We start from the raw sequence: 26,908 nt of genomic DNA, 5'->3' as shown, positions 1-26,908 counted from the left end.
TTAGTGATTGTGCTCAGCAGCATCCGACGTCTATCTTGAATTCGCGTGACGTCTTTTCTCATCCACCCGGCAATTGAGCGCACAATGGCTTCACGAGTGGTGTTCTCAAGGGTTGGTCATGTCACTCGAGCTTTGGATAAGCTTCTCGATGCTAATTGATTTTCACAGCGCTCTCTGGCGCCTTTGGCGACTATGGCCCTTGGTGGCCTGGCACTGACTCCGGCCACTGTTTTCGCTGAAGGACCCAGCGACCTCAAGGTTCGTCACTTTCGTTCTGCGTACAGAAATTGGAAGGGGACATGTAAACGTGCTAACCGAATCATAGCGAAAGCCCATTTACGATGACTTCGAGATCCCAGCCTCAAAGCCCGCACCCGTGACACCACCACCCGCTGCCACAACGCCCGTTGCTGAGCCTGTTGAAGAAGAGGAGGAGAGGCACTACAAGCCTACCCCTACGGATCGATTGGCTGTTTACGTCGGAAGGGGGCGCCTGTCTCTGTACAAGTACGCTGTCGCTGCCGAGACCAAGGTCAACGAGGTCATGGATTCGGCTTTCAACCTCGAGCAGTCCTTCACCAGCACCATCGCTTCGCTGGCCCCCTCTCGTGAAAGCGGCGAGCAGCTCATGCCCGGCGCTATTTACGTCTTGGTTGCTGCCATGGCCGGTAGCATCATCACCCGCAACCGCAACATCCTCCTCCGTACCTCGCTCCCTCTCGCCCTTGGTATCGGTGCTGGCTGGACCGTTATCCCCGTCACCATGCGCAACGTGTCCGACCTTACATGGAAGTATGAGCAACGATTCCCCGTTGTTGCCCAGTCTCACATCCGACTGCGGGAGAGCATTATCAACAGCGCCAGCTTTGCTAAGGCGCATTCACAAGTTGGTGTTAAATATGTCGATGAGAAGGTAACAGACGCGAGAGAGGCTGTTGAGGGCTGGGTTCAGAAGGGCAAATAAAGGGTTTTAAAAAAGCAAGCTGAGAAGAGATGTACCATCACATAGAGTTCCGAACACTATTCATTTGTATCAATAGCCGGTCCTGCTTAGAGCCGGCTACCGGAGCGCTGTATGTATTTTGAATAAGCAGGTTTTGGTGTAAAATACCACACCATTGCTTGCTAGTTATTGTTTATTCCGGCCCTTCATGAAGTGATGTGGCGCCATGAGAGCTTAGGAGTTTATGTATGATGGCAATTCTGCTGCAACTTCTATATCACTACGGCTAGCTGCAGTCTTGCGCGATTTCAGGACTGCCAGATTAAGTAGAGTTGTAGCTGTTTCTAGGCACAATAAAGTATCAACGACCCTTGTATTGCAAATGTGTATCTATTGAGAAATGCAATAACGCTTGAAACAACGGTGCTAGGTGCCTAGGGTATGCTCACGACTTAGCCATGAAATCTCAGTTTCCTAATCAAGCCAATTTACTTGCTGTCCTTCATCTTCTCCCCATTGTCATATTTATACGATTGCCCCCAACGCTCTGTGCCCACCAAGTCTCAATCCTGAACTCCGTAAACGCGAATCTATGTTTTTGGTCGAACCGTACGCCGTCTATCGCTCACTTTTTTCCTTCATTGATATCCAGTCGCTCCCTAAAGAGCTGCGGCGACTGGTGTGGGCTCAGAAGCCTTGACCTGCTTCGCGGGTCTGCTATCAGACATCTTCCTCTTACGCTTTTGGTCCTTTCCCTGCTCTGGCTTAGGTGACTGTGCATTAGCAGCAGCCAATGCCTTAGCTGCCGCCTTCTTTGCGGCCTTTCCTTGGAGAGGTTGATCCAGGCCACGCCTTTTGTCAACAGCAATGGCAGCTTCAAGATGATCGTTGAGAGATAACGCTTCGCAAATGCTCTTGTAGGTCTTGGACTGGTTGACGGGCTGGTAAAACTTTGATCTTCCCGGAATCATGTTTGAGAGGAGAAACTTCGTGTTACCGAAGCGGTTGTCGACAGCGATGGCAGTCCTGACGTATTCTTCGACAACTTCTTCCCAGGGTGCCATACCACCATCAGCCTTGCTCCGGAAACAGCTGGGGTTCTTCTCAGCGGCAACTGCAATCATTGCACCATCTGCTCCAAACTCTTCGGCAAGTTGAAGACCGTGGTCCCGACCTTCTACGTCTCCATTTACCAGGCAGGCGACACCAAACTCATGGCAGACTTCTGCGATCATCCGGAGCTGTCCACGGATGGCTCGTTCTCTGGGTCGCATAGGCGTTGTGCGGCAATGTATGGTTAATCCCGTGATACCAGTGGCGCAAAGACGACGAACGAGAGCCTCGGTTTCCGTAGCAGTGTCGAGAAGCCTGATCTTGACACTGATTCCGATTTCATATTCAGGGGTTATATTCTTCACCAGAGCCTCGAGAATGGCACAGAGCTTGTCAGGAGTCTGGAGAAGGGCAGCACCCATGCCTCCGCTCGTACTGAAAGGTTTCGGGCAGCCAGCATTGACATCGATACCGGCAACATCTGCAGCTACCAGTCTAGCGGCTTCCACGGCACGATCAGGGTCTGCGGTACCGATCTGGAAGATGAGCTTGTCCTTCTCAAGTTCGGGATGCAATCTGTAAATGATGCTCTCCTTGGCATCAGGAGGTGGATCTTTCTGACCATGAGAAGAAACACGGAACCACTCTACTGTCTTAGACTCTTCATCGAAGCGTCGAGAGGTTCCAATCATGGAATAATCAACAGTCTCTGGTCCTTTTGTATACTGTTAGTGGTTTATTTTGTAGACATCTTCCTAGACTATGTAACTTACCCCATACAAGATCTGCGCCATACTTGAGCGCCAAAAGTCTTGAAGGAAGCTCTCCAGAGCGTACCATGGGTGCAAGGACAACCTTGCCCCGATAGTCGACACCGCGACGGGGGATAGGTACTCGCTTGACTTCTGTAGCCATAGTTCTTCGGATAATCTTTGTGAGCATAGCCTATCGTAGATTTGGCAAAAGCTTCACATATTCTCCAATAGGGTTTTTTATAGTAACCAGAAACTCACATAAATTCTTAAGAGATACTAGACAGAACGGAGGCAAAAAAATTATTAGTCATCCAAACCATTTATCTGTTATCGATAAGCGTCAAATCCCGATATCCTGGTGCGTAGTAGTTAGTTACCCCACAGACATCACCTAACTTTAGGTCTCGGCCAACTGATATTTTCTACAGGCACGAAAAAGACCCAGGCACTTAACCTGAACCTGTGATGAAAGACGACTGAGAATTTGCTTTATTAACCCATACGAGTGAACGATATGATGTTTATGCCCGACGAACATGCAATAAGACGACAGTGCATGATTCTCATTTCCCAAGCGATTAATGACGGACATGAATCACGACAGGTGACATCTAAAGCAACGACTTTGATTTGTTTCAGTGAGACCCATGCATTATCCGAGCTGGAGTTTCAGAATCATCTTTAATTATAAACGCCCATGCTTGGCTAAAAACCAGACAATATTAAAGGTCGGATTATCACAGTCACTACTCGCTACACAAATTAACATTCTGCTGTAAATGTAACACAAAGCAAGGGATTCTTGAGTGGTCTGGTTCTTACATAAGACCTACAGCATAATGTGCATGCCAGCTCGTCTCTGACAACATGCTGTCTTTCTTGATTAAGCTAAATGACCGCTGCAGAGCCAGGGCAAAAGATGAAAGGCTACGTGATACGAAGGTTCAACATAAGCTTTGTGGACTATTGGAACAATACGAGATCTAAAAAGAGATGAACCTCGGGTTGATATCCCAAATGTCGGGGCTATCTTTTGCCCATTGCTGGATAATTTAAGAAGAGGTTAACTCTATACGAGGATTTCTAAAAAAAAAAAAAAAAAAAAAGGTCTACTTGGGATGGGGAATGAAAGAGAGAAAGTATCCGTAAAGAACGAAAAGTTGCTGTATCTCTTGTCATCTTTTTACATCGCGACTGCTGGCCTCCAGGGCCCTCGACCAGGTCGCACTTTGCTCGCACTTGATCCAATGTCCTGCTCTCTACTGCACTGAGACGAAACCACACATTCTTTGTGACGCGCTTTGGTCCAGAGCATACGTATCACTCAGCGGGGCTCCATACCAACGTCCCGTCCCGTACCACAAAGGTCTGACGTTGAATTTTGGAAAATGCGATCAGAGATCAGAGCCTCAGGGTATCAGAAAAACTGGCCGCTGGAAGCATAAGAGACGAAATTAGTGGGTCACTTTATGCTACTTAGACTATAGCTTTTAGACTATTTATTTTTGTAACCTAAGACTTAGTAGGTCATTTTTTCTGCTACCCACTAGCAGAGTAGTGAAGAGGAGCAAAGAGGGTTTCCAGTATCTGCCCCACGTTCCATACAGAATGCACCAATTTATGTGCTAGTGTCGTTAGCTCGGGGGACTTCAGGGAGCCAGAAATACCTGACTTGACCTGAACTAAAGGTGAGCTAGCATAACAAGTGAGAATCGAGAGAGACATGTGAGCCAGCTACCTTGGGATGATGCGTATTTGGGGGACAGACGACGAAGATCACACCGGAGTTGTAACAAGTGTCAAGTGCTGGTGGATAAATGCGACTGCAGTATCCTTACTTGTTGCTCATATACCAGACACAGAACGTTCCAATATGTACTTTGGATGTTGAGGATCATGACCTAAGTAACTTAAGGCCGTAGCCGACGGGCAGTTTTAGGGGACTAGACTGAGTGTTTCAGCCCAGTACTCACAAGCCACGGCCATGTCGTTGCGGCGCTGTCTCGAGTCTCTGATTAGATTGGTTCAACTAGCGGAAAAGCGAACAAAGCAAATGGGGACACGAGAGAGACTGCCATATTAGGAAGCGCTGGAGACGGTAGATCTGCTACGTATTCGACACTGAAGTCCCGTCATCATTGGGTACAACCAGCAACAGCTTGCGCAACCAGCAAGCCGATCTGACACTAACACGGCCTAATGAGTGTGAGTGGAGGTTGGTCGGTCTGGAGTGGATGGGGAAATTCAATTAAGGGTCTCTTTCTGTACCTTCACAATCTCTACTATCAAGGATGATAGCTTGGCTGTATGATAGAGGAAGTCAGTTAATATCCATTCCTGAAATCGTTGAAGGAAACACACTGGATCTTCAACAAACGCTTGCCAGCTGGATGTCACTGCTACTTTTATCGATTGAGTGTTTACCGTAACCTGACACCAAGTACCTCGCACTACTGTATTGGGGCACAACTATACTTTGGTCCAACGGTTTGGTTATCTCCTGTTTGTCAAACGCGGTATTAAAATAACCTGTGCCTGCACTGTAGACATTTTAAATTTAATAATACTGATACTCGTTGGAAATCTTGTTCTTGTTGCCAGGGAGCCTAAAAGTCCAAGCCCAACTAGGAACCACTCGTTGTCCATTTTATGTTGATCCCTGTGACTCTGAAACTCCCCTGGATCATCATACAGACATTCTGTCAAGCACACGACGCCTGCGCTTCGGCCTCCCCTCACCTTTTCTTACCTCATTCTTTCCTTCCCCTCTGCCTTCTAGCCTACCTACCTATTCTATTCTTTCTCCCTCTTTCTTGGTACTTTTATCCCTTGGTGTTGTGCTGGTCCTATCACAACGCACTGTCTTACTGTAGGTATTCCAACAGTGCAGTGCAATAAGCCCGTCCATTTCTCCTCCATCCTACGGCGGACGAGCCATTTCCTTACAGACACCAGCAAATAAAGTACGTACGTATATCCAGACAGAGGGTAAGGACCCTTCTTGGCGGGTTCTCCCTCTGCCATCCCTGTTCGGTCCCCTGCTGGGTGCTTTTCGTTCCCCTGGCCCTGCCCTGCTAGCTTTATGGGAATTGCCTGTGCAGTGCAACCATTGTAGCGCATTGTAAGTTCTGGGCTGACCTCTGAGGGTGTTTAGGGTGTTTACCATTCTGTGCTGCCCAACGGGTCTACAGTAGATTCTACTGTAACATTCGTCAAGAGGGTGGTTGTACATACAACCTGCACACACACGCACAGCAATCTGGGATTGGCTGTAGTCGTTTCTGATCTGTCTACGAATCTTTGTGCACTTACTTCCTTTTTCCCTTTTTTCTCTTTGTTCTTCTATTTCGGCTCGGATTGGAGGTCTGCATAGAAGCCGCACACGACGCCTCGACTCAATCTTCCCCGCCATAGCCAAACATCCACCATCCACTATCGCCAATAGCTACCAAAGGTACCTTACCTTAGCTCCGCCTCACCTCACCTCCCTCTGCTCACGATTGCTTATCGCAGATATCCCCTGATTTACAACGAACGAACGAGCCTCTGTCGGATACCGCTACATCCAACACATCATCCATCAACGACACGGGCGACTTTCCTTGAATATTAGCCGACCTCCAAGCGCCGTCTACAGTACCATTGTCCGCCTACACCATCCCCACATGCCTACCAGTTGATCCTCGTGTCGCCAGAAACAAGCCAGCCTCATTGGACGACTCCACTATCTCTACTGCTCCGGTACTGTCCTGTAATCGTTCCAGCAGAGGTGACAGTGACAAGGGAACCACGTTCCTCTGCTCCTGCAAAGACCTGGGGGGTTCGCTCTGCTTACTTCCTATCCATCTTTGTCACTTGTCGTTGGGTCAATGACAATCTACTGAGCTTGAACCTTTCAACACTCCGCCATTGTATCCCTCATGGAGAACGATATACCTACTATTCAGGCCCCTGATGGGCGCTCTTCAAGGCGAGACCGCCTTATGGGCAAGCTGTTTGGTGGTAAAGATCGCAAAGGAGAAGAAGCTCGCTCCGCTGCCAACGTCGAATCGTTCCTTCACAGCTCCTCAGATAATCTTACAATCATAAACCCTCCCCCGCCTCCCCCACCGTCTTCGCTCCCAAAGCTAGCCAAGCTCGACACTACATCGATCTCCCGTTACCCCCAAGCTTTAGCTGTCAACCATGCAGCTCAGCAAAACCGTCCTCTCGTCGCAGGCGCAGCTCGGCCCGATACAAACAAATCGCCGGGACGAAGCCCACGACCTAATAAGAAGGGCCTTGTTGTAAGATTCGACGATACCACCCCCGAAGTGATTGGCGAAGGAGGAGATGAATCTGAGATTCCAACTCAAGAAATCTCGAAGCGCAAAGCCTCTCGACCTAAACCACAGCAGGCGCCACAACCACCACAACCACCACAGCCACCCGCACATCGCAGGGCTCCAATGCCACCAGCACGCCCTCCTCGTCCCGACTCGACTGGACCCAGCTCGCCTGTGGACGATTTCCGACCAAAATCGCTATCCAGAACACAGACTGGGTTCTCCTCAATTTACACACCTGGGTCGGACGACGAGGGTGACAATGGAACAAACAATAATAACAAACCAGATGAGCTTGTGTCACCCATCTCTGCACAGCAGACACTCAGCCCAGCAAGGGCAAGATTTCTGGGTCCAGCGGCAAGACAAGATGATAACAGAAAATCATATATCGAGATCCATTCTGCGCAACAACGTGAAGCAGAAGGCAGAGTGTTTGCTGAAGCTGCTCGAGTCGCCAGTGCGACGTCAGCATCCTCCCACAACTGGGATGACCCTCATTCTGCTACGCCTCTTTCAACCTCTCCTGTTGAATCGCGAAGACCAGGGCCACCATCACCAGAAGTTCAATCCGCGAAGCCGAGTCTTGAATACAGTCCTGCAGCTTCTGTTCATTCCAATTCTTCATCTTATTCACCGCCTGGACCTTCAGCTGCAATCCCGGCTTCTGCCCCAGGTGCATCTCCAGCACCGGCGCCCACTGGGTCTCCAGCTGTTCCCACTCCTGCTTCCGCAATATCGTCGGCCTCAACTCCTACTTCAGAAGTCAATCAATTGTCTCGGCAGCCAAGCATTGCGCCACAGCGTGCTCCTCCCATGATGGCATCCAGAGCTTTATCTGTCAGAGTTGCTGATGGCACTTCTGCAGCTGCCGAACAGGCTCTTGAGACCTTTACCACAAGGACGAGCCATCTTTTCGAACTCTTCCGACTTCATGCGGAATCTATCAAACCCTTGTCGACTTGTTCTCTAATGGATTTTGGACGTGGTGCATTGTGGTGGTTTCTTAAGGGTCGCATGGGCCTCGAGGTCGCTATTAGAGAAAGGCCCAGTTCTCCACAGGGCCAGATGCAGAACGACAGAGATCGTCAACAAGCCTATGCCAACTTGGCAAAAGCCTTCTGGCTTTCTGAGCAGGTTGTTCCCGAAGTTGCTCAGTCACAAGGGGTAGAAATTGACTCTGAAGTCGCCGACGTTAGCACTAGTCTGGTTTCAGCGCTTAAGAAGCTGGCCATGTCTATGAAACGCAACGGATTCTTACCCCCTGAGGATGCATTCTTGCCACAGAGCATTGATAAGTCGATATGGGTTGAATACCCACCTCTGAGTCAGGACATGATTGCCCTGCTCTCAGGCAACTGGGCTTCGGGTCTTACTGCCATGACCAGCCCGATGTCCAAATTGAGGCTACTGGATTCTTTGCCCGTTGGAGATACTACGGATAACTTTAACTACGGACGAGTGCAAGCAGATGCTTATCTTATGGAGCAAGGCCATGAAGACCAGAAGTTCTACTTCCCTTGCCTGCTTTCGATGGTTCGACCACAGAAGTCTACGGGGCTGGTTTTCATCCTGACAAGCCAGAACGGTCACGTGCAACTTGCTATACAGGAAAACAAGAACGTTGGTCCAGTTTGGGACGACCTTCGCTGGCGAAAGGAAACGTTTACTGTTGACATTCGACTACGACGTGGTTTCATGTTAACTATCCAGCTCGTGCAGCAGGATTTCAGGACTCTATGGAATATGTATGATTTTGGAAGCAAGGTCAACCAGTCACTTTTCCCACGTAATGACGAGAGCATGGTGTTCAGGTCGACCTTACGATCATTCCAGGTAATGGATGCCGACCCCAACTACCGCCAATTTCCGAAAGAGCCAACACCTTATTGTGAAATCTCACTGTTTGAAAAGATCCACAAAGAGAATGGACCTGCGGCTACTCGCACATGGCATCTTGGCTTCCGAATTGCCGTGGTCACAGGGCCAAAGACAAGAACGCTGAGCGGAGTCCAGCATGTGTATTCCCCAGCTCATCCTGTCCAGTTCGGATTCTTCCGCGGCGATGGCGATGCCCCCTCCCTCGCAATCAAATACGAGAACGGTAAGTCGAAGGGTCGTATGGTCATGGTCTTTAGCGACGACAAGGCGAGGATCAAGTTTCATTCGATTCTGACCGGAACGGCCCTGGATCACGATGAAAAGATTTATGCGGATGTGCCCCTCAAGAACTTTTCGGTTGCTCAAAGTCTCCGGGAGCCTATTGGGATGGCTCCATTCAGTCGTATGCCGTGGAAGGCTGTGAGAGTCGTTAACGATGAATATGGTGGAGACATGCCACCAACAGTATTGGCCGACCATCTGAAGGTGGTAATAGATTACCAGAACGGCAATGTCGCTGATCGTATCAATGTGGCGCCTGGAGAGTTGCGCGTGAGGCTGGAAGTCAGCAACGCTAAAGTCCTCCGTGTTCTTCGACAGCCACAGAAGGACATGACTATCTCGGTCTCCGAAGCACAGGTACCCAAGGAGCTTCCCAGAAACATGTCTGATGCATTGCAACTGCTAAGACACAACCAAACCATCCGAACATTCGAATTCAACAACCTCAAGGACTTGCATGATTTCCAACTCGCCATCACAGGCTTTGAGGTCATCTTTGACGCATTGGCAGTGACGTTTGCCATTCAACGACGCCGTATGGTTGTGCCAATTCACAAGAAGTGGGAAGCTGGATACACGCGTATTCAGGTGATCAGGAACGAAGACGGGCAACTGCAGCTCTTGGCCTTCTTTGAAGACTTCCACCATGGACATTGCATGAATTTCCAGTTGAAAGGAACTGATGTTTATGAGAGTGTGCAACGGAGCAGCAAATCTGGTATCAAGTTCATTGACGCCAAGTTCCCTCTACCACGACTTCCGGCGGACAAGGACGGCGATTATGACGATATAGCATTTGTCTGCCTCGACCTTCCGGATCTACCAGGCGAGCATGACGATATCTCAATCTTGTTTGAGAATGAATCAGGTGAGTTATATGAAACAGCGAAGTAAAGGCGCTTCCAAAACCGTACTGACAATGACTACAGACCGAGAAGCGTTGGCACAATGCTTGCCTGCCCCGATTAAGGGTTCGAAGAAAAAATGAGACAACACTCGGAAGCAATAGTACTATAATACGCGAGTCTCGGGATTAGAGACATGTCGAGACGATATTATACTTGACGATTGGAGCGTTTCATGAGTAAGAGATGTTATGACGGCTCGAAAAGTTGCATTAAAGGGCGATTCGGGGATGCGGGTCGTTAAGGAGACCGAAGACAGTCCCTGACGGAATGACGGGAAAGCGGTCTGAGTGACAAAGACCCTTCCTCGGTATACGGAGGTAATCAAGGAGCCGAAGTCATGAGAACTCAAAGAGTGTTAGAGCGCGGATATGGGCGCGCAATTAAGATACCAGTCCTGAACCAATCTAGAAGCCTCGGTGAACGGGGCTCGGACACATTATACCTTGCAGTTTGGTTTACTTCGGCTTGTTCGGATCGAGAGGCCTTTTGAAACGACACATGGCCCGGAGAAGATGTTTTTATTATCAAATACCAAAAGAAGAAAGAGGAATAAGAAGGTAGACAGAGCACTCTGCATGTAGATATTATCTATTGCCCATATAGCCAGGTACTTGAATGGAGGATAACAAGAATACAAGAGCTAATTGTACTCTTGCAGACTGAATATATATAAATAGCCAGTATAAGCCGTTTATTGTAAACTTAAAAGCCACATTGGCGAGGGATCGGATCACTTTGGCCGTTGAGAAGTTCACATGCCAAAGTCAAGTGAGAATGAGCCTCAGTTCAGCCTTAGAAAAGGTGGAGGAGGGGTCCATTCTACAACGAGTCAACGGACCAGGGGCCGAACCGAGTCTGGACTTTGCGTGGGGCCGGCGCTTGACCATTTTGAAAGTGAGATGATTGCAAAGGATGAGTGCAAATCATGATAGGGTCATGCCCATTCTTACATAGTACTAAGGCGAGTAAATAGTGATGACATATTGCTAGGAACTCACTAGAGGTCTTACCACTTGCTTGTATAATACCAAGTCATGCATCAATAAGCAATATGTTGATGTAAAAAGATGAAGGAAAAAAGACACTGAAGCAAGCATTGTGAATAGCGGGATCAAATATTTCATGTAGGCAGACTGCGTGTTGTAGCTCATCAGAGGCAAGCATGGATGATATCATTCACTACCGGTGGTACAGTCAGCACTGAGCTGGAATGGTCGGTGCTTTTTAGCTCTTGCTTCTGACGTAGTTGAGCTAAATGATCCAGGCTACCTACCTAACAAAGCTCCAACGAATCTCAACTTGTGACACGTTCAAAGTTTACAACTGTCTTTAACATCTTCCACTCACAGAACGAGATGCGTCGACGTGCTTACTCCAACAATATATCGATTGGCACAATATCTTACTACTGGGAAGTATTATTGCTCTGCAAGGTTACTCCTTGGCACTCAGGGCAGACACTTTAAATCCAACGGCCCCCACTTGTTACTCGAAACAACCTGGCAAAGAAGCCCTTCACAGCGCGGGGCAGACCGTCTCTTATTCCTGATTGGATCTGTATCTTTTGAAGCCTGCAGCCGTCCAAAGTGGACGCCACCCGGCCATTACTCAACTGTTGCATTGATACCGTCTAAGATAGTAGCTACTACGTAGGAAGCTGCCTTGGAAGGTACCCAAAAACGTGGATCGCTCAGTGCCTTCCCTTGTCTGTACCTTCACTGGCGTCACTTCTGTCTTGGACCGGGCAATTCGTTCCGTCATACGTTTTGGCTCTCAACCCTCCATATCATTTTCCCTGATGTATCTTCTCTTTTCCTTCAACACCACCCAAACTGTCTCCTCGTAACTTCAGCAAGTCTTCTCACCTTGCCTTGTCGCCTGCATTCTATTGCCGCTCGTGAATCACCTCTATCGCTATTACTCGAACTCCACTCACGTTCGAGAAGTGACAGGGCATATTGCCGACGCTCTGCCCCACGGACGGCATTCTGATAATACATGGTTATATAAAAATCTCAGCATTCAACAGAGCACCCAGGTGCTCTCATATACGCACTCGCCAGGTGGCTGAAGCTCTGAAAACACCAACCCGGACTTCCCGTCTCAGTTGCCGCTGAAAACAGCAGCACTAATACTCCTCGAAAGCCTTGCGGACGCAGGCAGCAACCCTAAGAAACAATGGTCATGGGTCTTGTCTCTCATGGACGCCGAAGGACAGGCAGCACAGCCAGTGAGTTTGTCCACCCTTTTTCTGACGAACCTCCCGTGACAGTTACGCTTTGCAATCAAACGGAGACTCCCGCTTCTAGTACCGCAGCCTGAATTGGTTGGTGTCCTTTTTCAAGACGTCACCCAAAACCTGCGGTCGAGCTTTGTACGGTAGCTCTAGTTAATTAAGCCGCCCCTCCGTTTGGTTCAAGCGTACTGCTCACTCACCCACATCCCCACTCAACACGTCCGAATCCTCCGCCAACTTCAATATCGAGCCCTGCCCCTCCAAATCTGCCCCCTCCAACAATTTTTGTCGAGAATAGCCATGTTAACCAACTGGTTTTCACAACCTGCAGGTGCGCGGTCCTCAACCGACGACCCTCGTGGCCCCGACGCCGAGGATGACACTCTTGTGATGGAGCCCGATCAGGGCAATGGTGAGCCTCTCCTTCGCTCTGGCTTGCATCGTCTCTCGCAAGGGTTGTGCGGTTGCAGATCAGCCAGTTTCTTTCGGCCTTGAGCTGACCAGTGTGATGTATTAAGTCCTCTCGCATATCATCTCTCAGTTGCGACCAGGAGCCGACCTCAGCCGTGTCGTCCTTCCTACCTTTATCCTCGAACCCCGCAGCATGCTTGAGCGCATCACAAAGTGAACTCCCCTGTCTAAGTCGAAAAATTATTTGATGTTAACCAGCGCTGCAGCTTTATGTGCCACCCGGAGATGCTACTTCCGATTCCAACCATAGATGACCCTGTCGAGCGTTTTGTATCCGTAGTCAAGTTCTACCTCAGTGGATGGCATATTCGTCCCCCGTGAGTGCTGTATTGGAGGCTGATTTTGATGCGCCAGCTACTGACGATTTGTAGAGGCGTCAAGAAACCCCTGAATCCCATTCTTGGTGAAATATTTACTTGTTACTGGGATTTCGAAGACGGAAAGCGAGCATACTACATATCCGAGCAGACATCTCACCACCCGCCCAAGTCCAGCTACTTCTATATGGCACCCGACCACCACATCCGTATCGATGGAACTCTCAAGCCCCGAAGTCGTTTTCTTGGAAATTCTGCTGCCAGTCTCATGGAGGGTATTGCCTTCTTGAGCCTGCTCAACCGGGGCCAGGACCCTACCAAAGGAGAACAATAGTACGTCGAACTGAGCTCCGTGTCGGAAGCTATTTTCGACCTCATATTCTTTGTCATGATATCAATCTTGAACCGGAGCTAACAGAACTCTAGCATCCTGACACAACCGAATATGTATGCCAGAGGTATTCTATTTGGCAAGATGAAATACGAGCTCGGAGACCACAGCTTTGTCCGATGCCCTGAGCTTGATCTGGTCGCTGACGTCGATTTCAAAACCAAGGGCTGGGTTGGTGGCACTTATAACGCCATTGGAGGAGTGATCAAGAGAGAGAGCACTGGAGAGGTCTTGTTCGAGCTCTCTGGTCTCTGGAGTGAGGAGATGTACATCAAGGATATGACGGTGAGCATTATGGTCCTGCCAACTTATATCTCACTAACATCAGTAGACTGGCCACCGTGAGATGTTCTTCAACGCTCAGCGGTCAAAGCCTTCATCACCTTCTGTGCGACCAATTGAGGAACAGGAGGAGCGAGAATCACAACGTCTTTGGGATAAGACTGCCAGAGCTGTCAAGGATCGAAACCACGAGCTTGCGACAGACGAGAAGACCAAGATTGAAGACCGACAACGTGAGGAGGCTGCTCATCGAGCCCAGGAAAACGTCGAGTGGCACCCACGCTTGTTCAGGAGAGCCCAGGGTGGCCCTGGTGGCCAGGAAGAGGGTGAAGAGGATTTGGAATGGATCATCAACGCAAACATGTAAGTGCTGCCCACTACCGCTCAACCGATGTCATACTAACTTAAGATTCAGCGACCACTCTGCCCCTCCTCAGAAGCAAGCCGAACAAATTATGGCAATTTACCCCATCATCAACGGGCAGAAGCACAACCAGCAAAACGTCATTCCTCCTCACAGCCCATCCGCCAAACCTGCTCAACCGGCAGTAGCACAGCCTGCCCAGAACAACATCGACGACAACCTGATTGATTTTGATGATACACCTGCACCAGTCAAGACCGAGCAGTCCCTGCCCACTGAACAGGCGCCAAGAGAATCCGAAATTCAAGGAATGTTGAACTCTACAGGAAAGCCAGCCGATGGACCCCTCCTCGACTTCACAAGCGACATGAAAAAGGATCTACCATCCACCACGCAGCAATAAAACGATGAGACGAGTTTCAATTATTTCTTAGATATGGGGGGTGCACAGCGAGGACTAGGTTTACTTTGGAGTAGTTGGAATAGGATGAAGACAGGGCAGGCTACAGGCTGCAGGCTATATCAACATTGGCGCGCATTAGGATTAGTTACATATGGGTACTCGCATCATCCGTCGGGTTACAACGAGTCAGAAGGGTTTCAACACCAGCCCTTGCCAGATGACTTATGCAATATTCATTTTTGAGACATATTTGATGAAGGAAAGGGTATCCGTAATGGTTGAATCGCCCATGAATCCTTACATATAACTATTAGAACAAAAAACCAAGCCCTTGAACGCCGTGATCGTGCTATCCGTATTGCATTTCTCTCCGTAGCCCCAACTACATGGTTTCCCCTGCAGGCGCCTAGTAGCGGCGTCTCGTAGGTTCGGGTGTAGGGGAACGCGACGCACTCCTCTCGTCGCGGCCACGCTGCTTAAGCCACTTCTTTGTGCTGAGAGTAAGGTCCCGATCGAGCTCCTCGCTCGGGTTCTTGCGATGGATGAAGTTGCAGAATCCTCCTCGAACACAGCCTTCGCCCGAGTTAAGTCGACAACAGGCCTCGCGGAAATCGGTGACGGGACTCAGTTCGCAGTATATCGGACGGGCAGCGTACCATCGGCTGTTGAGCTCATCGCAAGCCTTTTGGGCTGATTCTTCGTACTTAAATCGAGCGTAAACGTTGCCAATCAGGTCTGATAAGTTAGCATTTGCCAATGAAAAGAGGATTGGAGAAATAACGCACGATCGTTATTGTTATCACAGACAACGAGCTCTTCGAGCTCACCGTACTTGCAAAGTTCACACCAGATGTCCTCGTAGAATGCGTCGAAATGATTCTGGAGCTGAGAAGGGTTCATTCGGTTCTTGGGGTCGTATGCCGGGTTCTGGTACAGGTTTGGCATCAGGATGGTCTGACTGTAGGAAGGCTTGACGTGCTTTCGCGAGCAGCGATCGCCGTGACGACAAGCGCCGATTTTCTATATGCGCGCGCATCGAGTCAGTTATGAGATATTGCGACACGAGACGACGCGTTTGGGAAGACTTACAAAGTAGAAAGAACAGTTGACCTTGTCAAGCTCGGTACCGAAAATAGAAGCAAGAAAGTTGGCCATGATTGTGGTTCTGCGGAGGAGAGAAGAAATGCGGCAACAACAATAAAGATTAGATATGGAGCGTTGATGGATGGAGGCGGCCTTGGAAGTTTTGAAGTCAAGCATCAAAGTCCAATTGCTGTAGCGCAAGGAAGGAGATCACGTGTGACGAATTGGTCAGCCACAACGCCACACATGGAAACATCCAGCACAGCTTGTGCAAGAGGAAATGGAAGCTTAAACCAAGTAGATTATCGGTATAAGAATTTTTGTAATGGGTTTCGTTCTTACGTGCAAAGCCATAGTAACGCTCTATCTAATACCAGATGGCGTTTTTCTCATTTATTCCAATTGGCATGGTACAATAGCTGGACTAGTCGCCTTCTTATCACGTTCGAGATCTTATTAGTGCCTGGCATTGACTTTTTCGCCCGAGGTTTGAGACTCAAGCCGCCTCCCCTGCTGTCAGACTGGCTAATCGGAAATCACTGGTGGAGTGGGGAGCTTCCCCAAACCTTTCTCGTTTTAATTTCAACCAGGGTCTTTGTTTAGTAGGGGACGGGAGATGGCGCAAAGACCAACAGCAACAGAGTCTCCTATAATTCTATTCCCCAATATACGATCTTGTTTCTTGACCCTACAAATCCAGGACGATCTATTCCTTGCAGGAGACCATTCGCTTCTGTTTGAGATCAACGGCTAGGCAATGATTGCGATATCATAAGATCTTTGCTCTGTTGTATTTCTTCCCCCTCTATTTGTTTACCCAATAGATCATCCCATCGATCTCGACCTCGACCATGGATCAAGCAGACATACCTGCGCTACTGGCGCGTATGGCCAGCGATGAAGATGCGTCACGAAAAATGGCAGTGTTCAAACTACAGAACTCGATTAACGATCCCGCTTTCGCCGACGTTTTCATTTCCACCGGCGGTCTTGTCGTCCTCCGTCGACTTGTCATGACATCTGCCGGCAACACGCTTGCTTACTCTCTCCAAAGTTTAACACGGCTGCTAGAAGTCGATATGGGATGGGATATCTTTGAAGGCCCAACATCTGGGGATCTTGTTGAGCGCGTCGTCGAATTGATCGTTACAAACCCCCTGGTCAATATCTTGAGAGGTGCCATGTCGATCCTGGTCGCTCTTGTCGGCCACTCTCAGTCCACTCACCAAAGTGGTACCACGAACCGAATTCCAGTAACGTTTGGGTTTCGTGCCTTGAAGCCAGCCGTTGCTGTGTACCCGCAATTCTTCGAGTTGGTCATACAACAGTTGCAGAGCGCCGACCATGCTTTGTGTGCCAACGCTCTCATGTTGATCAACGCCCTAATCAGGGACGCCGTGTCAGACGATAGTACAATGAATGGTGGGAAAGCGAATGCTGGCTCGGGAGAGGACTGGGCAAAGTTTATCAAGAGGCTACAAGACCTAGGGCTGATTAAGGCTGTCCACAGGCTTATGCAAAGCTCTGCCCTCCAAGATCTAGCACATCCCATGTTGGAGTTTCAGACGCTGACAAAGATATTGTTGAGGAAGTGGCGAGAGGTCGATGTTGATCTGGAGCGGCCCGAACATCGAAGAGCTCTCAAGGGGCTTCATCTAGCGAGCGCACCGGAGCGAGTCCCTGTAAATGGCCATTCCCCAGGGCAAGACTCGCATGAGGCACCGACAAAGAAAGGGAGCAGACGACACAATCCGGAGAAGTGGAGGAGATTGGGATTCGAGACCGAGAGTCCTGCGCAGGAGTTCGACATGACCGGTTTCCTGGGTATGATGGATTTGACCGACTACGTACGCAAGAACGAAGATGGATTCCAAAAGATGTTACTCGAGCAAGCGGGAAAACCTGCGTCTGGACGATGCCCTGTTGCTAGGGCCAGTTTTGCTGTTACCATGATCCTGTACGACCACTTCGACATTGACAAGACGGATCTGGACGATGTCAGGAGCTACCAATTGTTGGAATCCAAGGACCACGACAGACTGTTCAGACCCCTGCTGCTTCAGTGGTCTCGGCTACATACCGCAGGCCTGCATTCCTTTTTCCGTGTCTGGAAACTCACCGGCGCGGAAAAAGGTGATTTCGAAAAGGTAGCCGAACTGGTTAGGATCCTGGTCGACTCAGTTGTTGGGGTCTCGAGAAGAACAAAGGATGTGGCTGAAGTGGAAGAAGAAATGCAAGAGTATGACGTACCACGACTACGAGAGCAACAAATGGGTCTTTTGGAGATGTCATTTGAGAATACCTGGGGACAGCATCTACAGCAAGTGAGGGAAGAACTAAAACAGGAGGCTCTGCAGTTCGTCAAGGAGCAGCGAATCCGATGCCTGCTACAAGGATCTTGGTTCTCGAAGCCTACGCCAAAGCGAGACAACAATAGCCAAGTCAAACATCGACTATTTACACCTACACCTTGGCGATATGCCAAACTATCTCACAATCGGCGATATTTACACTACGCTGATTTTGAAGAGAGGACAATATCGGGCCCTGGGCTGGATTCACTTGCTGAAAAGGTTGATCTGAGCACCATAAGCTCTGTTGTTTCCAACGTATCTGCACCCACTGAAGACACGCGAAGTACCTTTAGTGATATGATGGGCAAGGATTCTGCTCCAAAGACAACTACCAAGATCACTATCTACAGTTTTGCGAACCCCACCGAGGCATCGCGGGGAGCGGAAGCTAAGGAGCAGCCAATTTTGACGCTGTGGCCATTGAGTCACAGTCTGGCCTCAGAGTGGCTGGATGGTCTTTTGATGCTATTGAATCAGACTCCCATCACGGCAGAAACCAACAAGCTGATTAGTCTGGTGAGCGAATACGGGCTCAAGATCCGATTGTTGAATGTACGGATGGACACGGCCTTTGAGGGTCCGGAACCCGGAGCTGGAGTGATTCCGAGCCGGGAGGGTCTGGATGATGACTACTTTTTTGAGGTCTGAAGAAAAAGATAAGCCGTGGAAGTTGCTGCTCATTTGTTGTATGTGTTGGTTTTTGGCGATTCATAATTATACCCCATTTCGTTACGCAAAGGAGCCAATTCGGGCAGGCATAGCGAGCATTGTTTAGACGAGACGAACACAGCTGTACTCGGTAGAAATTATAATAATAGATAGACGAATGAGAATTGTAACTAGTCTGACACGTTGAGTATTATCAACTGCCTAGGCAAATGACTTGTCATGGACACGATTGTCTGTTGTTCCCTTGGTCGAGTAGCATACATAGTGCATATCATGACTAGGTAGTGCGTTGTTAACTTCCATACATGCCCGATGTAGGAAGCCCAAGACCCATAGTTGAAACTGGATATGCGAGATGCTTAGCACAGCTTTTCACCTGGAGCTGCTCCGGAGAAGATTTCTACACCATGTCTCAGGTCTGCTTATAGATGCATGAGTTGTTATTGTTTTTAATGTACTCGCTGAAGATCATGTCCGAGCGAGGAAAGCATCTGCTGTTTCTCAGATAGCGGTCACTCATGCAAAAGATGCATATGCAATGGTGACCATTTCGGCTTCAGGCCGTTTCGGACGGGCCAAGGAAGCAGTCCGGGGGTACGGGGAGTTAGTGTCTATGGGTTCATGGATGGGTCGGCAAATTCGAACACATACATACGTACCTAAGCTACTTATTTTGTGGATAAGAGCTAAGAATCATGGAAAAGTCTGGATGATAGGTAAAGAAGGCATTTGGTACCGAGCTTGTTGACAGTGGTTAGGTGTTGATACCGCAGTCATGCAGTTTAGGTTGGGAATTGCTGCATATAAACTCCACACGATTGAGTGCTTTTTTGTGAGAAACCGAATGATAGCCGAGTCAATAACCGAGTCAGAGTCTCCAGTTTCGAATAGAGGATATACATAGTAGCTGAGAGTTCGGAGGATAGTGGGTAATCTTCCGATCAAGACTGGATAGGATTCAACATAGGAACGAGGTTGGTGGTTGGCGATTGACGGTTGGATGGAGCTTGGAGGAGTGGATCTGCAGATAGATCGTGGATCATGATGGTTGGATCGTGTAACGCTGGAGAGAGATCCAATAATGCTGGTCAGACCAGGTCTATGGCCTGGCTGCCTGGTCTGTCTGATATGGGCTGAGTTTGTAAGGTACCTACCTACTCTATGAAACTATCACATGTGTTTTTGGGTTGTTATCTTGATAGAATACTACATAGAGTTTCTAGTATCAATGCCATGAATTCTCAAACAGATGGTCTTAGACAACCCCTCTTCGTCCCTGATGAAAGTTTAATGCAAGAAAAAAAAGAAAGTCCAGTTAGACAAAAACTACCACAAAATTTGTAGCTCGTCTGGCGGTAAACTGGGGATAGCTGCAACACACGTCAAAAGCGGTGACGCCTCGCCTTCCACTTGGCTTGCTGCAACTGGTGTCGCGTGCATAACCTAGCGTGAGGCCCCTCTTTCTGCCACTGCAGTTACAGTAGCAGTAAGTACATACTGTTTGAACGTTGAGTGAAAAGAGTCCGTTCATAGGTACCTAGGTTAGTAGGTAGGAAGGGCAAAAAAAGTTACAACCCAGTTTTTGCTGTACGAGCTTACAAGCAAGCAGGCAAGCTCCCGGAGGGGTCAAGTTCCCCTCCATCGGAACCCAGCGGAAAGAGGAGTAGCTACATTGTACTGTACCTACTAAGATAGAAAAGAGAGGGAAAAAAAAGTGTCAGGATTGCGGTGTGCGATTCGATTCGATGCATGATCGTCCGTCTGTGGTTGTCCCATCCATGTTCTCGACTTGTTGGACTTTGTTTTCCAAGGCGTTCCCAAGAGAGTAAGTAAAAAAATGCGGAGCTAGATACCCAAGACCCCAAGGTAGTTCCTCTATTTATTTTTGCCTTTTCCCTTTGATTCTCTTCTTTTCCTTTCCTTCTTTTGCTTTTCTTGATCAGTCAAGTCAGTCAGTGACATGACCCTCTTCCATTAAAACCTCATTGTTTAGGTTTTGGAGAGGGGCAGTAGAAGAAACCCAAGGTTTCAGTACCTACGAATTACTCTCGGCCTCTCTCTTGTATACAGGGAGAGGCATCGTTACGGGCTGCCAGCCCAGAAACTGGCTGAGGATCAGTCAGTCAGTCCCGTTACCAACAGAATATCCCTTGGGGGGTATTTTGTATTGATTGAATTCCTTCCTCCGAGCTCGGTACGTACCTATGTATTCACTGCTTGCTTCCCTGTGGAGATGGGCTCCTCTTCTGTTTCGTCTCACTCAACCCTGCCAAGTCGGAAACCGTTTGGTACTGGAAGAGGACCCCCTGAAGCATAACCCAAGCCAGAACCCAAGAGCAAAAACTAACAGAGCCCTGTCAGCAAATCACGACTCGGAGAAAAAAAAGTTGTCCCCCAAAAAGGACAGCCAATCTTATCGGAAATCTGTACAGTACTTGATTGTACTGGACGGTGTATACCAAGAGAACAACCAACTCCTCCCTCCCCCCTGAACTTATCTCTCGACATTACAATCGCAATTTGCGACATTCCGTTCTCTCTTGGACCGAAACTTTCTCTTGCATCGCGATCAATTGCGCTTTGGTATGTTTTGCCCCCCCTTAAACAATTCCTACCTATCCAATTCTATTTTCGTCAGCTTGTGGCTTTCGCTTTGATTGCTTAGCCTCGCCTCGTATACCCCCTGGCTATCCTACTTTCTTCTGCCAACTTGTCCTCAACTTTTTTATTCTGCTGCCTACTTTCATTATTATCCTCTTCTTGTGCTAACCTTTATTTGCTTCATTCAGCTCATTACAAGAGTATCCATTCTTTACCTTGAACGCGCAATCGGCTTTCGTCATTCTTCGTGATCGATAATTCTGTTGCCTATATACCAAGGCCATAAAAGCATTCACTCTCGATTCGCTTATACTCTTTCCACACTACAACACCCTACGATACTATCTATCTACCAACAACAAACAACTCGCCCATCATGTCTCGCATTCAGATCCCGCTCGACGTTATCACGTCCCGCCTCAACTTTGGCGATCGCTTCCAGGGCCTCCGATCTGGTCCTCTCAGTGGCCGCTTCTCCAACCTGCGACCTGTCAACGAGTTCCTCGACTTCAAGCGTCTCTCCAAGCCTAACAACTTTGTTGAGATGCAGTCGCGAGTCAACTACAACCTGAGCCACTACTCCAGCAACTATGCTGTCGTCTTTGTTATGCTTAGTATCTATGCCCTCCTCACCAACTGGTTGTTGCTCTTCGACATCATCCTCGTGGTTGTGGGCATGTGGTTCATTGGAAAGCTCGACGGACATGATCTTGAAATTGGCACCTTCCGTGCCTCGTGTTCGCAGCTTTACACTGCACTTGTTTGTGTCGCCGTGCCTCTGGGTCTGATTGCTTCGCCTTTCTCGACCCTGCTCTGGCTCATTGGCGCATCTGGCGTGACCATCCTCGGTCACGCTGCATTTTTGGATAAGCCCATCGATGAGGCTTTTTCCGGGGAGGCGGTCTAAGTGGTCGGCCGCAATCTCCCGAATTCGCGCCCCAATGGGGAAGACCATCGAGGCGCAGGCAGAGGAGAACAGAAGGGGGTGCTGCGTCTCGCGGACGTCCAGGGGGAGACGTCCGTGTGGAGGAATTGGATTCAGGTGATGATGCCCGAGGTGTCGGTGCTTCGTCAGGGTCTCGCTTTGCGAGTGACCCTCTTCGTTTTACGGGAATAGATGTGGGCAACTCCGAAAGGGGTTTGGTACGCAGGGGTCATTATGATGACTCGGAGGATTCAGAAGATGATAGCGAAAGCAGTGAGGATGAGGAGTTCGAGCAATATATTGCCGAACTGGCTTCTCATGACCCGGAGGAGGCGCTGGTACAGTCAGCGATGCACCGCATCGAACGTGCAAAGGCCAGGGGAAGAACAGATGTCGATCTCAACGATGAAGAAATTGCAGCTTTGGAGCGACGACGCAAGCGAGACGAGGCCGCAAAGAAGAAGAAGAGTAGCAAGAAGCGCACCAAGGACCCGTCACGAGTCGCTGTGCCTCTGACCCAGCTCGAGTCTTCATCATCACGCAAAAAGAAAGATTCATTCACGAGCCAGTCCAGACAACCATCTCGATCGAACAGCAATCTCACCGAGGGTCATTCGCGCTCTTCTGTGAGCAGTCTTCCACCAACAGCAACAACAAATCGACCACGCTCAGGCACTACTACCTCATCTCAAAGTCGAGTGAGGGCGCCATCAGCTAGTCGACAGCCTTCTGACAGTTCAGCTGTTGTTCGCCGAGGCAGGAACTCAAGTCAAGCTCCCGCAGATCCTTTCCAGTTCCAAGTCGCAGGTGCACAGCGAAGCTCTGGATCCCGAAAGAGCTCTCGCCAAGTCCATGATGATGGCACAAGTGAGAGTGAAGATAGCGAGGAGGAGTATGATGGAAGGGAAGATTCAATCGAGACAACTTCCAGTGACGGCAGCGGTGCTCAGATTGTTGTCGAAGAGTCATCTCCTGAGCCTGTCAAGCCTGAGTCTACCAGGAGAAATCCTACCCGAACTTCTACCTCGTCCTCTACATCCAAGCGAAAGCCGACAACAACAACAACATCCAGTGGACGCCGGAAGAAGTAAAGAGTTATGATACTAGGACCAAGAATACCCCCGGTTAGAAAAAACAGAGTCTCTATTCAGTGTTTACGAATTATTATCTATTTACTCAGATTGAAATGAATTTCTTGTGATTTGATGTGCTCAAAATCGTTCTTGTGCTTTTTCTGGACCCTTCAGCTCTCACATGAAAGGGGTCGTTGATCTTTGCTTCACTCATCTAGCTCGAGCCACATCAGCACAGCCACTGGCATGTCATCCATCCCTCGGCTCTGTCCGATGTGACCCCTGTAACTGTCGAATACCGAGGGGAAAGTCCCAGTGCAACGGAGGAACCTAGCTCCAACTGACGAAATAGTCACGACCCCAGACCAACCGGACCATCATCTCCAAGGGTCTCAACTGGATATCCCCAGTCTCCAACTTCAATCCTCCACCAACCCCGACAACACACCAAACTTTGCCATTCGATAGCACAATATCGCACAGCCATGCCACGTTCGTCATCAAACACAGCCGCTGCGTCGCGAAGTGCGAGTAAGCGACTGATCAAAGAGCTGGAGACATGGAGTAGAGAACAAAAGGAAGAGAAGGGCATTGAGCGCCTCGGACCTGTCAACGAAGGCGATTTGATGGAGTGGGAAGCTGTCATCAACGGCCGGGACATTGGACAAGGTTATGATGGTTTGTCTCCCTCTCATGATTTCGATTTTCCTATTTATTAATACTCCCCAAAAGAAGGACGCTGGCTCGTCAACATCTCCATCCCATCGACGTATCCCCTCGCGCCGCCCAAGATGACCTTTGTTACACCTATCGTACACCCCAACATTGCGCTGCAGAATGGCGAAATCTGTCTTGATCTTCTCAAGGATGCTTGGACTCCGGCTTACAGTGTCCTTGAATGTGTGCGCGCCGTGCGCATGTTGCTTGGATGCCCCGAGACTGATAGTCCCCTAAATGTCGACGTCGCGGCGCTGCTCCGCTCGGGTGACGTGCTTGGTACGCGGAGACTAGTCGAGTTTTGGTGTCGGGATTCTGATTCGAGATACGAGGGCCCATGATATGTTGTTTTGGCTATGTTTGAAATGGGTTATGCAAGAGATGGTGGCCGTTTGGGATGATACTATGGAGTTATTTGGTTCAATTTTGGCGGCGGTTTGTTTACGAGTGTAAATCAGGATGTGCTGTGCAAGTTTTACATACACGCATTAAGCGACAGTAGATAATCCTCAAAAACAGGCAATATCTTTGTGACGTACTTACAGTCAAAACCGGTCTCAGAGAAAAGGAAATTGTAACAGTATGACAAATGCATCCGTAGATGCTCATCTATTCCGCAGTCCTTCCATGCTCAAGCTTTCTTACTAGAACACCTGTGTAAACGAATTCAATATGCCCATCCCTGCCAAGACGGCTTGATTTCCCTGTACCTGCTCGCATTCCTCAGTCTACAATGCTTCCCCTTCGCCTCCTTGTTTTTGAAAAAGAAATTGTTCAAAGGACGCACTACTAAAACGCCGTGACCTATACCCGCCCAAATTGAATCATGAATTGTTCATGGCTACAACAAAGCAGCCATTCCGTTTGCCTTCTTCCAATACGCCATAACCTCTTTGAACACTAGAAACCGTGAAGAAAGGGAATGGTAAGGTATTGAAATAAGTTGCCGATGCAAAGTTGATACGGCAACATCTACTCGTTGTAGTGGTAGACCTAGAAGGTGTTAGCGAGGGTTTCCATAGCGCCAAATGGATATACACTGACCTTGTAGTTGGGAAGACCCCATGACTGCCAGCCTAATCGCCTCGCCATCTTGGCGAATCCCTCGGTCTCGATGAGGTGGTAGAAAGAGAATGGAGGGAACATGGCACCATCACGATGAACGTCGGCCTTAACTAGGAGGGCAGTACCCCCAACGCCATCGAGTGGTAAGAGCATGTTGCGATCGCCGCCCTCAGTCGCCAGGTATGCCATGAGCATTCGGTATGTAGGCATTTCAGCATAGCCTTCGAGAAGAATGTCGTCAGGGCCCATCTTGGCGGCAAGAGCCTGCGCCGTCTCGCTGTCTTGCCAGCTGTTGAAATCGTACGGACGCTCAGACATTTGCTTATGCTCCTCGTCGTAGTATCGCTGGAAGCAGTTGGGGACAATAAGTGGCTTGTCATAGGAAGCGAGATCCTGAATCAGTGTTGGCGGTGTTTCGATAATGTCGGCATCCAGCCACAGAACCCAGGATGTATCCGGACCGAGAGTAGTAAAGAGCAGAGAATTGCGAGCCTTGGACATGACTGCACGGCGGGCCTTTTGGTTCTTGAGCTTGTGACGCTCGCCTTCGTCCTGAGACACAATGGCAGGCTCGAAATCCTGTCGCAGAATGATGATGCTCTTGAACTTTTCGGCTTCGCGGCCATGCTTCTGTGTCTTGTGGATAAACTCCTGCAATTCGGCGGTGGCTTGATTACCCTCCTTGGTCTTGGGCAGGATGAAACCTAGTGTGATAAGTTCATGAGGATAACTCAATCGCAAAAGATTCTCCCAATAGCCGGGATAGAACCGCGACATGGGAGTCAAAATGAGGACATTTTCTCGGTTCTTAATGGGCTCTGTGGTAATGGTGACGTTGTTAAGGTTGTAATGCACGACGGGTGGTGGCTTGAGAGGCACGCCAGATCGGGATTTTGACTTTCGGTACGGTGAAGTCGGCGGCGACAAATGATGCTCTGCGGTAACGGATTCGAACCGTCTAGCGGTGACGGATTTGCCGGAAGGCGAAACGAGAAAGACGATGATGAAGATGCACAGGATCGCTCCGAGCGCAAGGGTGATGGGATTCGTCTTTTTGAGACGAACAGCCCCCATGGGACGGGCCATGAGTGCTGTGTTGCCGCGCCTACGAGGCGATAGAGGAGAGTTCGGTTATGTAGAAACGTGCGACAGCACGGGCTATCGCAAACAAGTCGAGGGCATCAAGTGGGAAAGTTCGAGATTGGTTGAAGATGCGCCGCAGAGGGAGATGCTAGGAAGAAGTATCAGGGGGTTCTGGTTCGTCGTTGGCAAATTAAAGGGTCCGATTATAAGCTTCGGAGGGCGCAGAGGAAGAAATGTCAGAAACGAAAGAAACGGTCGTAAAAAAGATCAAACCGTGAGATGGGAAGGAATACGAAAGATGGATGGGCTACTGGCCTGCCAGTACGAAGGGATAATTAAGACACGACGACTGATTGAGGGTTCAATCCAATTGGAGTATCCCACAACAGGTCTAGCGGCGAATCGGGTGGTCCGCTAGGGGGGTTCCAGCAGCTGGGGCTTCTATTATTATCCAGCGACGCAGGTATTTTCCATATAATCATACAAATCTTGATGAAAAAAGTAGTATTGTTGGTACTCTTACAGGATGCGTGAGACTATCTGTGTGATGATTATGGCCATTAAGGTGTTCTCTAGCCTGATCATGGAAATTTGAAGATACTACTAGGTCTAGAAGAAAGTGTTTCTCGAATTTGAGGCTTGTTTCAGGAGTTTTAATATTATACAGAATGACGCAAGTAGTTGCATGAATAAAATATGATATATCTGATGATGAATGCGGTTTATT

At 49.0% G+C, this 26,908-nt stretch overlaps 10 protein-coding genes across 10 annotated transcripts; 7 read left to right on the top strand and 3 right to left on the bottom strand.

Annotated features, from left to right (window-relative positions):
• Positions 1–84: 84 nt before the first annotated feature.
• On the top strand, positions 85–964 carry FPOAC1_010608 (uncharacterized protein; the record flags this gene model as incomplete). The annotated part of the gene is made up of 3 exons (XM_044854997.1): positions 85–111; positions 169–258; positions 326–964. The coding sequence occupies 3 exons, from the start codon at positions 85–87 to the stop codon at positions 962–964; spliced, it is 756 nt and encodes a 251-aa protein (XP_044702310.1).
• Positions 965–1,602: 638 nt separating this feature from the next.
• On the bottom strand, positions 1,603–2,938 carry FPOAC1_010607 (uncharacterized protein; the record flags this gene model as incomplete). Its single annotated transcript, XM_044854996.1, has 2 exons — positions 1,603–2,711; positions 2,770–2,938. 2 exons carry the CDS (start codon positions 2,936–2,938, stop codon positions 1,603–1,605), a joined length of 1,278 nt encoding a protein of 425 aa, XP_044702309.1.
• A 3,733-nt stretch (positions 2,939–6,671) lies between these two features.
• FPOAC1_010606 (uncharacterized protein) lies at positions 6,672–10,227 on the top strand (the record flags this gene model as incomplete). The annotated part of the gene is made up of 2 exons (XM_044854995.1): positions 6,672–10,107; positions 10,169–10,227. 2 exons carry the CDS (start codon positions 6,672–6,674, stop codon positions 10,225–10,227), a joined length of 3,495 nt encoding a protein of 1,164 aa, XP_044702308.1.
• Positions 10,228–12,325: 2,098 nt separating this feature from the next.
• On the top strand, positions 12,326–14,611 carry FPOAC1_010605 (uncharacterized protein; the record flags this gene model as incomplete). The annotated part of the gene is made up of 8 exons (XM_044854994.1): positions 12,326–12,377; positions 12,715–12,795; positions 12,902–13,007; positions 13,061–13,171; positions 13,226–13,504; positions 13,598–13,847; positions 13,894–14,207; positions 14,260–14,611. The coding sequence occupies 8 exons, from the start codon at positions 12,326–12,328 to the stop codon at positions 14,609–14,611; spliced, it is 1,545 nt and encodes a 514-aa protein (XP_044702307.1).
• Positions 14,612–15,017: 406 nt separating this feature from the next.
• On the bottom strand, positions 15,018–15,766 carry FPOAC1_010604 (uncharacterized protein; the record flags this gene model as incomplete). Its single annotated transcript, XM_044854993.1, has 3 exons — positions 15,018–15,346; positions 15,397–15,631; positions 15,701–15,766. The coding sequence occupies 3 exons, from the start codon at positions 15,764–15,766 to the stop codon at positions 15,018–15,020; spliced, it is 630 nt and encodes a 209-aa protein (XP_044702306.1).
• A 779-nt stretch (positions 15,767–16,545) lies between these two features.
• FPOAC1_010603 (uncharacterized protein) lies at positions 16,546–18,696 on the top strand (the record flags this gene model as incomplete). Its single annotated transcript, XM_044854992.1, has 1 exon — positions 16,546–18,696. The coding sequence occupies one exon, from the start codon at positions 16,546–16,548 to the stop codon at positions 18,694–18,696; it is 2,151 nt and encodes a 716-aa protein (XP_044702305.1).
• A 1,766-nt stretch (positions 18,697–20,462) lies between these two features.
• Positions 20,463–21,576, top strand: FPOAC1_010602 (uncharacterized protein; the record flags this gene model as incomplete). Its single annotated transcript, XM_044854991.1, has 3 exons — positions 20,463–20,542; positions 21,181–21,300; positions 21,507–21,576. The coding sequence occupies 3 exons, from the start codon at positions 20,463–20,465 to the stop codon at positions 21,574–21,576; spliced, it is 270 nt and encodes an 89-aa protein (XP_044702304.1).
• A 118-nt stretch (positions 21,577–21,694) lies between these two features.
• FPOAC1_010601 (uncharacterized protein) lies at positions 21,695–23,334 on the top strand (the record flags this gene model as incomplete). Its single annotated transcript, XM_044854990.1, has 2 exons — positions 21,695–22,219; positions 22,288–23,334. 2 exons carry the CDS (start codon positions 21,695–21,697, stop codon positions 23,332–23,334), a joined length of 1,572 nt encoding a protein of 523 aa, XP_044702303.1.
• Positions 23,335–23,801: 467 nt separating this feature from the next.
• FPOAC1_010600 (uncharacterized protein) lies at positions 23,802–24,681 on the top strand (the record flags this gene model as incomplete). Its single annotated transcript, XM_044854989.1, has 3 exons — positions 23,802–23,994; positions 24,049–24,312; positions 24,635–24,681. The coding sequence occupies 3 exons, from the start codon at positions 23,802–23,804 to the stop codon at positions 24,679–24,681; spliced, it is 504 nt and encodes a 167-aa protein (XP_044702302.1).
• Positions 24,682–25,005: 324 nt separating this feature from the next.
• Positions 25,006–26,184, bottom strand: FPOAC1_010599 (uncharacterized protein; the record flags this gene model as incomplete). Its single annotated transcript, XM_044854988.1, has 2 exons — positions 25,006–25,026; positions 25,078–26,184. The coding sequence occupies 2 exons, from the start codon at positions 26,182–26,184 to the stop codon at positions 25,006–25,008; spliced, it is 1,128 nt and encodes a 375-aa protein (XP_044702301.1).
• Positions 26,185–26,908: the final 724 nt, after the last annotated feature.

This window comes from Fusarium poae, chromosome 4, assembly GCF_019609905.1.
Source record: "Fusarium poae strain DAOMC 252244 chromosome 4, whole genome shotgun sequence".
NCBI classification, from domain to species: Eukaryota; Fungi; Ascomycota; class Sordariomycetes; order Hypocreales; family Nectriaceae; genus Fusarium; species Fusarium poae.
The sequence above is the reverse complement of the archived record's forward strand: the minus strand, read 5'-3'. Positions and strand labels throughout refer to the sequence as shown.